This window comes from Diadema setosum, chromosome 15 (assembly GCF_964275005.1).
Source record: "Diadema setosum chromosome 15, eeDiaSeto1, whole genome shotgun sequence".
NCBI classification, from domain to species: domain Eukaryota; kingdom Metazoa; phylum Echinodermata; class Echinoidea; order Diadematoida; family Diadematidae; genus Diadema; species Diadema setosum.
In genome coordinates, this window is record NC_092699.1 from 36,668,692 (window position 1) to 36,683,009 (window position 14,318).

A 14,318-nucleotide genomic window follows, 5' to 3' on the forward strand; every position below is an offset into this window, starting at 1 on the left:
GCGTGCTCTGTACTCTTCATTTCGACCTCGTCCGCCCTTTTCATTGCCGTATCACCGGGCTACGACCTCGCATGGAACATAAACTGAATTGCAAACATCAAACATCGACTCAATTTCCCTCGATCGCGAAATGTCAACATTCATTACCCATATCAACATAAAACCACAATAATATCCTCGATGTCCATATTATTATGTCCCTCTCCAGTTTAGTCTTGGTAGTGGGGGCGATAGAAAACAAGAAAATCAAACAAATAAGTACGATTCAATCCATTCATATGAGTGTACTAGTATCCATGGCGACGACAGTATGGAAGCAGGAAGACAATTAAAAATGTATGTAAGCCTACATAATAGATGTTTCTATTATCATGTTGTCCAGGAGGCAAATACGCGGATGAGGCGCCGACATTTTCTGGACTTATTTCAAAGAACCATGAATGAATCATGAACAACTCAAAGTTTTCAGCGTACGGTCAAAACAACATAGGACACATATCTAACAAATTAATCGATGTATTGGGTAAAAATAAGAAACATTAGTGAGGACATCGGTAAGAATTACCCACACAAGATACATTTGGGACAGTCTTAAACGCCCGAGGCGATAGCTGATGGCATTTGGACTGAGTGTTTGATATCTGGGAGTGTGGATAACTATATTAATGCTCTCAGAAATGACGTGTATTATTTGTTTTATAAAACGATGAAGCAGATCCTTGTCGTTTCGTAAATCACCCTCATCTCAAAATTTCAAACACAGGTGTATTACATTCCGCAGGTGCCATTTTCATGGGTAAATGAAACGATGAAATGATCACCATCTTGACATGAAAGTGCTAATGACCGGTTATTATACTTTGCTTACGACCGGTCATAAGCAAACTATGTCTTTCATAAGCAAAATAAATGTCTGGTCACATGTCCGCTTTCAATCTACCGTTTGATTAAGATCTGCTTCATCTGCACATATATATATATATATATATATATATATATATATATATATATATATATAAGTTAACGAATCAGTAGAAGAAGAACGCCGTGAAAAAAAAAAAAAATAAAAAAATAAATCCTAGATCTTGAAGATCTTAAAAACGGAGCATAGCTCTCAAATACTGAAAGGCAAGGTCACACTCTTCATCAGTGCCCATGGTGTGACAAAAGATCTTAATCAAACCCGTTATATATATATATATATATATATATCTTTCCGCCTTGTGAATCTGAAACCTATCACTGGATCAGTTAGTGAGTACGCCATCTGATGTTTGTATACGTTTATGCCATAAACATCGTGATAGACAGCACTTTAAAATAATGTGAAAATGATTTGGCACACAGCACACACAGTGGTACTTGTACAATGCATGTCATAAAACACACACACACACATACACACACACACACGCACACACACACAGCGTGAAGATCAGTGTGATGTCCGCAGGTCCATAAGAGACGTAGACTATTGTATTATACATTGTATTATAATTTCACTGTTTCACAATACCGTTACAGACGAATTTGTTGCCACACTGCACAGTCCAACGTCAAGCTCAACTGAAAGAACAACGGCATCCTCTTTACACACACTTTCCTGGCGATTCGAGTGCAAATTTACAAAAGCTGGAATGATTAAAACAATCCTTTCGACGGAATGATACAAAATGTCTCAAAAATTCAGAGCAGATATGCTTTCAACAAATCATTTGAATACAAAACAATATCCTTCCATGAATATGAATACAATGTTGAAATCGTTTTCTTGCAACCTTGTACATTGTACATGTATATCTCATTTGGCAATATGCGGCAAAATTTATGAATGCTACTGAACACAAAGCTTTGAAAGTGACCCTGATATTTTTTTGCGATCAAATGCAAATCTTGCAAATCTGTTATTTTCAAATTAGACTAAGTACTGTTTTCTCTCTTCCTTCGCCGATATAATCCTGTAATGGAATAAACAGCGGCTAAATTAATCCACACGCAAAGCTAGCTCGTTCATTATATGGAAATAGACCATTATGAAGACAAATCTCCAGCTTAAGTTTTCACGGTATCATCCGGTGAAAATGTAAATTAGAGAATGGGATGAATGCACCAGTTATGGAGATTTGATGTCTACAGTACATTATAATAGTGTTGAGTACATGAAGTTCACATCCTTTTGGCGACTACTTTGGATTTACGACACAATTTGGGAGGACAGCGTATATACATGATGTACAGTATAGCCTGATAACCACACGCTGGAAATAAACCTGACTGGCTGGTTTTTATCAAAGTCCCGCTATACTAAGATCTCAAGTCAAAGGATTCAACTTTCCGAAGGTGATTTGGTATGCCTCAACTATACTGGCTGGAGATTATATGCTAACGGATCAATGCATAATCATTTACTTACCTGCAACCTACTGAAATTTCCTAGATATCTTCCATGTAAGAATAATAAGAGTTTGATAATTATCTAGACAAATGGGTTTGGGTTTCTATCTCGAGAAAAGAGGCCTGCTTGTATCTTAAATTAAAATGAACAAATACATCTAATATGTTACGTGCTTGTCTGATTAATGAAAACCAGTCGTCTTCTATAACGCAATCAACTACACCAATGACATGTTTATAAAGCATTTTGAGCATAATGAAACAAGCACTATTGTCATTACAATGCATACATGTACATGCATAATGCATTGAGCATATTATGATATCATTGAGGGTAAGAACTTTCAAAAATTTTCATGGCCATGGACGAAGTCATGATTCAAAATATTTGCATGCCGTTTTGTGATTTCTGGCGTGGTACTGGTAGTAGTTATAAACTCACATGTGTTATTGTTAATGTTGTTTAGTTTTTCTTCCACGCACTCTGAAGACGCCAGTTTCATTGGATAGCCTCATTACAAAACAAAAATCGGTACCTCAAAGTTGAATAGTAGACCCACCATCAAGCAAATCTAATGCACATAAAACATAAGATAATGGGAAGACTTCACTTCAGCAATCCATTATGGTGATCTGCAAGTTGGATGTACAGCGAAACGACCTTGATGTATGGATTTGAAAGACCTCTCAATACATATATATATATATATATTTTTTTTTTTTTACTGCTTTCATCCACAGCTTTTATCTGATTTCCCTCATTTTCCCCGATAATACGTTCTCATGCGCACATCAATAGTATTATGAGATGTTATCAAAAGCGTGATCTGATTTAAGGTGTGTAAAGATATATTAGGGCAACCATCCCACTACATAGTTTTTAGGTGATACAAAAACTTGCAGAAAGAATGGTGTTTGTCTGACATTTCTTTTGGCTGTTTGTTTTCCTGCTGATTCACAATTGCGGCTGAATAAAACAGCACATTACAGGATACTTACTGCACAACATCTAAATTGATTGCACATACAAGTGTACATAAAGAGCGAGCCTATCATCATTTCCTTAAAAATGATTCACTCAGATGATCAGACACCATGATGATCTTAATGTCAGATGCTATGGGCTCTTCTGGCTACAGATTCCATGGAACAATTGCTGTTCTCACAGTTTCTCAAAGTTGATATACACTGTACAAGAGGGACAATCATGCATTAAATGAAAGTTTGGTAAGAAATGAAGGACTGCTACACATGGCAAGACTTTGATTATCAGTATCTAAAAGGGAATAAAACCCAAATACATGTATACACGTGGCTTGAGTGAATCGCAGCAATATTAGTAGAACATTCTAACATTGAAATATTTCAACTTTTCTAGCATTTGACTTGCCTATTCCGAGCAGGGGAAATAATATTACCATAACTTATGTCAGTAACATTTCAGGGGAAGGCATACTTTTCTTTAAAAAAAAAAAAAAAAAATGAAATTCTGTCGAATTTTCTTCATATTTTCTCTACATCCTTCCTCATTGTGGTATCCCAAACATTAGTCTTCTCATCAAGCAATGGCTGCACCAAATTTTGAAAATTCAAGGCTTTTGCAATGCTTTTCTGATTTTCCTCAAGCCTTCACTTACATGTTCTACTGTAATTGACTGCATTCCCTCAATCTACATGATATTCTGCTAAACTTGTCCTTTAAAAGGTAGTGATGACTGTTTCACACCGAGCGTATTCTAGGTAGCAGTTTGAAACTGCTGCAATCTTCCACTTATTCACAAAGAGCATACAGCACAGACATCACTGTAGATTCCACACTGCAGGAGAACAGTAAGCACTACCCACACTAGCTGAAAAGTCTAGCACACATTTTTTTAAGAGCAAGGCTAACCAGGTCTGCATGTCTGGCTGAGAACACCAAACCTCAGATGTCATCAAGGCCATTGATATGTAACTGGCATATAATTCACAAAAATTACAGTTCACAACCAAGTTTGTAAGTCTTACATGAAAGCTACAGCTGTACAGATCCTGAATGACACATTGGTGTCTGTATGTGTGTGCTGGCTGTGCCCATGTTTCTTTGCTGATACCATCCACATATCATCCTACCCTGCAACTTACATCTCTGCACACACACTTAGTCTTTACGAATACTAGATTATGTAAAATGCATTGGCCTCCATCAGTGTGTAGAGATTGATATTAACAAAAACTTCGGGGTGCCAACAGTCAAAATTTAATTTTAATCACTCTGCCAATATTATCCAAAGACACTGCTTTGTGTTTTACAGTAAATTGCCAGTACACAAATATTTCAGTTCCCATCATATACACACAAAGCTACACTGTAAACTGAAAATACAGTATGATACGGACAATAAGGAGGGTGATGTAAAATTCCTTAAAACATTGATTCAATTGAAGGAATCACATCTACTGCACTAAAAATTTGTCCATTAATTTTCTTTGGATAATGATCAATCAAGCACCATGCTCACTTAGAAAAGAATCAAACTGATGACGCTGCTGCTGCACTGAGAAAAATTGTTGGTTCCATATTCAAATACAGATGGTAGCAGTGCAGTATCATCATATCAGTTTAATTCTTGTAAATGCAATAATGTTCTATCTCTCAGTTTAGCGCCCTCTATTGTCTGCTTCAGATCAGTGAGTTCCTTTTTAGGCATGTCATTTGTTACAAGGAACACATCATCGATGCTTACTGAACACTTTCCTTCCCTGAGAGCAAACTGGACTATGCTCCTCAGCTGTTCTGAATTCCGAAAGAGATTTTGGACCCTGGCTCCGTTTGGCAGGCGAACTGCCAGAAGTACGTTTGAGGATGGATCCTCGGGCTCTGAACTGCTTATGACGCTTGATCTCGACGAGGCTTCCGCATGACTTGCGCTTTTGCGTCTGGCAAACTGCTGCATACGAATGGCTCTCCGCGATACGCTCTTGGCCGACTGAGGGGGAGGCACTGGCCGTGGTGCTGTCCTCATCTCTGTCTGTGATGATGATCGCTCAAGCACTTTAATCCTTTGCTCTCTGATTTCACTGTTTTCTCTTTCAACACTTATTGGCAAGTTCCGACTGCCTTGAGGTAATTCACGTTCGCCATGATCACTTGGTGGGTGGGTGTCCTTCTCCTGACCAATTCCTGGAAGAGGCATATATTTGGCTATAGAACTTCTAGCCAACACTTCCCTTTGGGCTTGCTGGCTAGTGTGAAGGTCTTTTGACATTGCCTTGGAAATGGACGCGACAGCTTCACAGCTTTTGCTCTCTCTATTTCTACTGCTATGGTCACTTTCGTCTGGCTGAGAGGATTTCAGTTTCAGCTTCACCTTCAAAATATTCCCTTCACTCTCATCCTCTAGGCCATCGCTCCCGCAACTCCTGAGACCACGTAATCCACCAGGTTTGGGACTAGAAGAGCCGGATAATACTGAAGAGGATGAACTGCACTCGGCATCTGTTTGATAGCCTTCTGGTGTGGATACCGGATTGCTCAGTCGAGAGCAACTTCTCGTTGATGGGGTCTCCACGGCAACTGCAAGCTCGGGATGAGGACGATCATCACTGCCTGATGTCCTCTCTGAAGACATAGTTCCAGCAGAACGACACTCATCATCTGACCCATCCCCTACGATACTCGAAAGGTCAAGTCTCGGAGGAAAAATGCCTCGATGCTCAATAGGAGAGTCTCTCTGTAATGATGGCTCTCGAACAGGTGATTCTCTTGACGGCACCCTGCGACGCAACTCCTTGGGCTTTGGTTGATAACTGTGCTGCTGCAGCACTGAGGATTTCTTGGGTGGGGGAGACGGAGTGTAGCATGAGATACCGCTATCCTTCGTCTCCAGCGGTAACTTGGCTGATGCTCGCTGTTCGTGCTGCTTAGCTTCCATGTTGGACCGTTGACATTTTGCATAAAGTGTGGTATGTTAGAGACATCAGGAATGATTCTGTGAAATATTGCTGTCCCCCGTGCAGATGAAGCAATTGTGGATGATCAGCAAACAAATTTGTCTAGCTTCTCTGAAGAATCAGTTTAGTTATTATGATTGCTGAAAGTGAAGGAATCATCACTGTCAGAAACACTGCAGCTATCTGATGCCCACCCTAATCCGTTTCCCACGGTGACTTGTAGGTGCTGATGTTAAGCAATCCTTCTCCATATTTCTTTTGACTGGTGCCCTACAAGAAGGAAGAAAAAAAGGGGGGTTCAGTTATACATAAACTATAAAGCTCATCCAGAAGAAAAAACAAACAGACGGACAGATGGATAAAAATTTACACACAGCTGCTAAATACTCGGAGATGATATAAAGACACTTAAACACAGTAATGCAGTATACGTTATGTTACTTCCTATGACCTAACAAGTAGTTGTTGTCATGCTTGTACAATATCAATTGTATGCTACACGGTTGTTCTCCATGAGAAATGTTTGTCTTTCACATTACAATTGGTATCTTGAAAAAACAAACAAACAGACAAACAAACATCAAAACTTCGTTCACTCTGCTTAAGATATATCCAGGATCTCAGTGACACTTCAAGATATAAATTTTATAAAAATTTAGTTGTACAGAGTACTCTATGAATTCAAGAACAACAACAAAATTGTACACATTTTTTTTTTTTTAAACATCTAAGTGCCAAAGTTTGGGGCTGTGCTAGCTACATCTATATACTGTCAAAACAACCATTTCATTTTAATGTGCACATACAATTTATGGTAGATAATTTTCCTATCAGTTAACAGCATACATGATGAATTTCACCTACTGCAAATTGTTCATGCAGACCTACACTAGTCTAAAGTCTAAGCCTGCTAATAAATAATTTTGGTTTGTTTAGAGGGAACAATGCAATGTGTCTTCAATCATAGGTACATGCATATTTCACAATGATTTTCAACTTTGATCAACCAAGGTCCCAGGTATAAGGTTATCTAAAAACAAAACTAGTTTCTCCAAAACTTCCAACCAACAGGGTTGCATTCAGAGCACAGCACTGTAACGTTAGCCCCTGCATGATGTGAGCAAGAGGTTTGTTGTCTCCGACTCAGTCCGAGTGCTGCATTACGACCCCAGTGCCCATCCGCCCATAAACAGTTCAGAGGTCTTTAATAATATCTTCAAGTAACTGTGACTCACCGAACGCGACATTACAACTGTACAATGGAGCCTCTAAATTTAACTATACTATACACAGCCCAGTCGCTGTAAAAAAGCAACAGGGCTGTACCAGGGTAGTGCACAACAACAAAGCGAACATGGTGATCACGTTGAGTTTTGATACTTGACATCATTTTTGTCACCTCAAACTAGGAGGTTGAGACTCTGTGTCTCTGGAGGTGCCTTGTGTCATTTTAGGGGGCTCAAAAATCCACTTCAATCTGCCCCTTTTCATTAGCCATCAAGCTTTTTGTGGCTAAAAACATCACTTTTTAGCAGTTGAAGTGTCAACATTTTGCTTAATTTCTGGATCTTGTAAATTTCATGTTGTGAAATTTGAGGTTGACTTTTGGCTTGCTTGGACCTGTTTACCCACTCATTTTATTGTGGTCCCACACCACACATTTTGTGCTGGACAACTACAGTTCTACATGTACAACAAGTGCCATTTACAGGTGCACTTCCTACCAAAGTTGAAGTTACTACTGCTATCCAGCTTCATTGGTGTATGTGGTTCCAGCCCAGCTGATGATGTAACGTATACATTTTGATCTTGTCTTCATCTTTTGGTTGAAATTTTGAGGTTGACTTTTGACTTTTGGCTTGCCTGGACTTGTTCATCCTTTCATTTTATTGTGGTCCCACACCACACTTTTGTACTTGACAAAAACCAGCATGCTGAACTGAACAGAGCTGAACTTCAAGCCCCATCCACTTCTTATTATTACACGTGTAGTCTTACCTTGCTACTACTGTCTTACACAATGTAGTTCCAGCCCAGCTCATATGACGTAACATATGAATTTTATTTTTGCCAACAACGTAGCGTCTCAATATTGCAGTTTCTCAACACTTTGGATTTAAATGATAGCATACCAAAGCGATGATGGGTGTAAGCAAAAATCCTCACCAACTTCTCATTGTGTTCTTTGCTGCTATCTCAATTCTGCACACCCTACAATTTGTACAAAGAGAGATGTGCACCACCAAGAAGCAGCTACAAAGTGTAAACTGTTCTGATGAATTTAAGGTCAGTTTTCTTGTCTCAATGTCCAAAAAGCTGAGACATGTCTCGGTAAACACACGATTGCTTGACTTTCGGTCAACATCCCCGGTTCACCTCCATCTGTTGCTCCTGCTTAGTGGTCAAGTAGAATCCAACCCTGGACCTGCTACAAGTGATCCTGAACAGGAGTATCCTTGTGCCGTTTGCGGAGGAAATGTAAACGACAGTGACCCAGCTCTACTGTGTGATGTGTGCAGCTATTGGTGCCACATCTCATGCGTTGGCATTTCGGCACACAGTTACGATCAGCTCTGTACTAAATCCAAAAGTTTTGCCTGGAATTGCTTAAAATGTGGATCGATGAACATTGGATCCAGTTATTCCTTGCAAGGACTTAATTTTACTGATGCAAACAGTTTCTCTCTACTCGAAGACAGCCAGCTTGATTCTTCAGCTTCAACAAGCTTCCCAGTCACTTCTACACCCACCAAAACAACTAACAGGCGCCCGTATGTACCACCACCCAAGCCTCACTTCTCGCCTCCACAATCTTGCCCACCAAGGACTAGACAAAAGAGCAGACGCAAGGCTTTTAAGGTCATGACCTTGAACTGCAATGGTCTGAAAGGGAGTTCCAAGCGCTCAAACTTCAATGCAGCGATCACTCAGCATTCTCCAGACATTATCTTGGGGTGTGAATCCAAGCTGAATGCCGACATCCCTACTTACTCCATTTTTCCAGACAGCTACTTGGTTCTTCGTAAAGACCGAAATCAGTATGGGGGAGGCATTTTTATTGCTGTACGAGATGACATCACAATCAGTGAATGCCCACATCTTACTTCCGACTGCGAACTCCTATGGTGCACTCTTGAGTTAGCAAACACCAAACAGCTCTTCCTTGGTTCTTATTACTGCCCACCAAATGAGCGTCAAGCTAGTCTTACGGGGTTGGAAAACTCTCTTTCTACCTTGATGGGAAATCGGCGGAGTCATCCCAACATCCTCATCGCAGGGGATTTCAATCACCCTGACATCAACTGGGAAGGCCAGACCACAAGCAATCCCACCTCTGCCACAACACACCAAAAATTACTGGACATCCTGCTCACAAACTCCTTATTCCAGTTAGTACGTGATGTTACCCGCCCTTCATCTGGAAATGTTCTTGACTTAATCTGCACATCAAATCCTAGCTTTGTGACCAATGTAGAGGTTCTACCTGGAATTTCAGATCACCATTTGCTGACATACACCATCAACCTGAGTCCAAACCAACAATCTAAGCCTTCACGGAAAATCCACCAGTTCAATAAAGCTGATGTCGATCAACTCCAGGAAGCTACAAGAGCTTTCTCAGCTGAGTTCTTTCTCTCAGATCCTGGAAAGCGTTCTGTTGAATCTAACTGGATGATGATCTCAAATTTCCTAAACAGGTGTTTGAGTGAACTGATCCCATCAAAGATGAGCAAAGGAAAGAGGCATCTCCCATGGATTACCCAAGACATCAAACAGAAGATGAGAAAACGTGACAGACTGTTTAAGAAAGCTTTCCGGCAAGGTACTACAGCTGCATGGAAAGACTTCAGAAAGTTTCGAAATCAAGTGGCTAAGATTGTCCATGAAGCCCATGACAACTACATAAACAACATCATTGGAGCAAGTCTGCAAGACAATCCCAAAGTCTTCTGGTCCTACATCAGAAAATGCCGCACTGAAGTGATTGGAATACCCTCCCTACGCACTGCTGTAAAGCTATGTTCTGCAGCTGCAGAAAAGGCAGAAGTGTTGAACAACTTCTTCCACACCACTTTCACCAAGGAAGACATGCAGAATCTACCATCAAAGGACCAGTCTCCCTATTTGCCCATCGGACATCTTCACTTTGATAGGAGAGGAGTCGAAAAACAGTTACAGCAGCTAAACCCTTCCAAAGCCAGCGGACCAGACGAAATTCCACCCAAGCTTCTCAAGCTTATGGCCCACGAAATTGCTCCTGTGCTGTCCTTTTTGTTTCAACAAAGTTATAACACCGGCACAATACCATCTCAGTGGAAACAGGCCCTTGTCTCCCCGATTCACAAGTCAGGTGAGAAGAATGACCCTTCCAACTACCGTCCCATCTCTCTCACCTGCATTGCCTGTAAGATTATGGAGCACGTAATTCTTAGCCATGTCTCCAAACATCTGGCATCAAACAAGATTCTCACTGATACCCAACACGGCTTTCGCCAGGGCTTATCAGCTACCACACAGCTATCATCTGCAGTACATGACTGGTCTTCCATCCTCCAGAAACGCAGCCAAGTGGATACCATCTTCTTGGACTTCCAAAGAGCATTTGATAGAGTGCCCCACCAACGACTTCGCATCAAGCTCCAATATTATGGCATCTCAGGTGATACACTAAGCTGGATAATGGCATTCCTCTCAGACAGAACACAGTGTGTGGTTGTTGATGGTTCTAAGTCATCATGGCAGAACGTCCCATCTGGAGTCCCCCAAGGCTCAGTCATTGGTCCGACTCTCTTCCTCATTTCATAAATGACATCCAAGAAAACATCAAGTCTTCACTTCGGCTGTTTGCAGATGACTGTGTCATCTACAAAGAAATCTTGTCTGATGATGACCATCACATTCTGCAAAAAGATCTCCTGCAGCTGTCATCCTGGTCTACTACATGGCAAATGAAGTTTAATGTTGAAAAATGTGCTGTCCTCTCCATCACACGTAAACGCACTCCTCACACCTACACGTACCGTCTTGGCAAAGATGTAATACCTAGGGCCAAAAAATACAAATACCTAGGAGTGACAGTGACTACAGACCTGCGATGGAATCAGCATTGCCAGAACATCAGGAATAAGGCAAGTCGCACACTTGGCCTCGTTCGCAGAACTCTGTCACCATGCTCTAAAGAGGTTAAATCCAGAGCCTACACAGCGTTAGTCCGTCCTCAACTGGAGTACGCTTCAGAGGCATGGAACCCTCACACTGTCACAGCCGTTAACTTACTCGAGCAGGTACAAAGATCAGCGGCTCGGTTCGTTTACTGTGACTACAGGAGAACAACATCCTCCTCAACCTTGGTTTCAAGCCTAGGATGGGACAGCCTCCATTCTCGCCGGCTCCTCTCTCAGTGCTCTCTCTTCCATCGATTACATCATCAACTCGTTTGCATGCCTTTTCCTCACGGAATCATACCAGCAACCTACTTCGGAAGACATGACCACCCAGCCAAATATGTCATACCCAAAGCTACAATAGACGCATTCAAATTTGCAACTTTCCCAAGCCAAGGTCAATTCGACTGTGGAATAATTTACCAGGATCTGTGGTACTCACTCCAAACCCAGCCACGTTCAGAGAGGTTGCGCTGCCCTTCATCAACAAGATGCAACCTCCTGCTGGGTCCCACATGCTGTAAAAAGGGACCAATGTTTTTACTTGCACAGACACTCTCACTTTTATTGTACATAAGAGAGACACACACAACCTTGTCACTTTGGCACCTCCATTGGCACATGACACGATTTGCATCCCGGTATAGCTTCCTTGGAGCTGCGAATGGGATTACTGCAACAAGTAACAAGTAACAAGTAACAAGTAACTCAGTAAAGACAATCTTCATTAATTAAACTTCATTTCTATGTTATCAATATTGACATAAACAATTCACAACTTACTGAAAACAAAGATTAGGGCCTATATGCAGCGTGTGCGAACGGTACATCGTCTTTCACCGACGGCCATGTTTGATAATCGGGAGTCAAGTGCAGCTCCGATCACCACAGATCACATGAATTCCCGATTATTCAAAATGGCCCTCAGTGAAAGATGATGTACCGTTCGCACACGCTGCATATAATCTTCATATTCGGTAAGTTGTTGCGTTTCACTAGCACTAACGTTCTACGTAACGTAGCCGTTAGGTAGGCCTACATTAGTCTACAACAGATGACAACTAACATGATTTGCAATAAGTGGGGCCGTCATTCTTGCGCGTGAGTCAACGGGATCGGGAGAAGATAAGACAAGTTATTACAAAGGTTGTCTATTACAAAAGGCGTGTTCAGCCTCAAGGCATCTTGATTTTACAATCACTGGAAACTAATTAAGGCATCCAGTCAACTAAATAGTTAATACGTTATTCGATCTAGTCCATTAGCTCACCTCACGAATTCTTCGCAAGCCCGTCTTCATTCTCATACCCGGTCATAGCGTCATGTTGACAAGGGAATATGTAGGTCAAAGGTCAACCTTTTACGCGTGACCTATATTTCGTTATCTCGTAGTTCTTTCTTCTTCTTTTATTATTATTATTATTATTATTATTATATATTCGGCATTATTTTGCAAAACAATACAAGTGATAACAGAGAAACAAAATAAACAAACAAAACACGAGAAAACAAAGTGTCAGGCTTTCCCTGTTGAGCTTCCCTAAAGAGCCGGGTTGGAAAAAAGAAATCAAAATCACTATGACCCTTGGGCCTCTCCAACCAACTTAAGGAAGTGCATCAGAGAGTAGTTGAACATAAAAGAAAATAAATAGTACAATTTTGAATTAAGCGTGTACACCAGGTGGATTATTCTACATACAAACTAAAAATATCATTGTGGCAAATGGGTATTCATTCCACCCCCTCCCGTAAAAAAAAAAAGAAAAAAAAATCCAGTATACAAAGAGTATTTATCAGAGTACATCTCAACAACAACAAATAAATGTCCCCTCTAACTGCACTACTGACTAATAATGTATTCTTTGCACCCAAACCCTATCCCAAGGCCCAAAACCTCCGCCCTCCCCCCCCCCCCTCAAAAAAAAAAAAAAAAAAATCACTGCAGACAGCAAGTGTATGATGCCAGCAAGTATCATCAACATACCCCAAACCATCTTCGATGCACAGTAAAAATAAGAATAATTTCAAAACTTAAACTTTATCATTACCCTGAGACTCCATGACCCAGCACTTTCTTTGAAAAGTCCTTGTGTGGTATTACATACACCACTTTGCAATGTATATTATATATCTGGCGCCAAAATTCATAAATAATATATATTAGATAATGTGAGCATGAATTATGTGAGCATGAATTCTTCTTCTTCTTCTTCTTCTTCTTCTTCTTCTTCTTCTTCTCCTTCTTCTTCGTCTTTTTCTTCTTCTTCTTCTTTTAGTTAAGTCTGCCTCTCCAGACTGCGTATTTTATTTATTTATTTTATTTATTTATTTTTTTTTTTTGTAAAGCGATTACTGGTAGTATACCACCCCCTATATCTGACACCCGACACGTCATTTCCAAAATTAGATCTATATTCTTTTTATACATCTTGTGCATCTTAATCTTCAAAGTTCAAAAGTTAAAGGGATGGTACAGTTTCGGTTACGATGGGGTTTGAGGTTTCAAGCGTTTTTTAATGATGATTTTTTTTTTTTTTTAGATATAGTGAGAAACCTCTTATGAAATAAGAAAGAGCATATATGATTCTAAGAAGAATTCAAAGCTGAATTATTTGATGAAAATTGGTTTTGAAATGGCTGAGTATCCGAAACAAACAATTCTCATAAAAGGTGGGACCCACCTTTTATTAGGATTGCTTTGTTTTACTTTGTTTTTGGATATTTAAGACATTTCAAAAGCGATTTTCAGCAAATAAGCTTTTTATTTCCCCTTAGAATTGTAGACGTTTTAACATATAAGTGATTTCAAAGTATCTCACAAAAAGT

At 40.2% G+C, this 14,318-nt stretch overlaps 1 protein-coding gene across 1 annotated transcript; it reads right to left on the minus strand.

Annotated features, from left to right (window-relative positions):
• Positions 1–4,788: 4,788 nt before the first annotated feature.
• On the minus strand, positions 4,789–12,806 carry LOC140238786 (uncharacterized). The gene is made up of 2 exons (XM_072318682.1): positions 12,763–12,806; positions 4,789–6,597 (listed from the first exon to the last, which is right to left on the minus strand). The coding sequence occupies exon 2, from the start codon at positions 6,306–6,308 to the stop codon at positions 4,992–4,994; it is 1,317 nt and encodes a 438-aa protein (XP_072174783.1). The 5' UTR covers positions 6,309–6,597; positions 12,763–12,806; the 3' UTR covers positions 4,789–4,991.
• Between the last annotated feature and the right edge of the window lie 1,512 nt (positions 12,807–14,318).

What these genes read in the sequence shown, in the direction of transcription:
- LOC140238786 (XM_072318682.1), bottom strand. Translation starts at nt 6,308, where the DNA reads ATGGAAGCTAAGCAGCACGAACAGCGAGCATCAGCCAAGTTACCGCTG.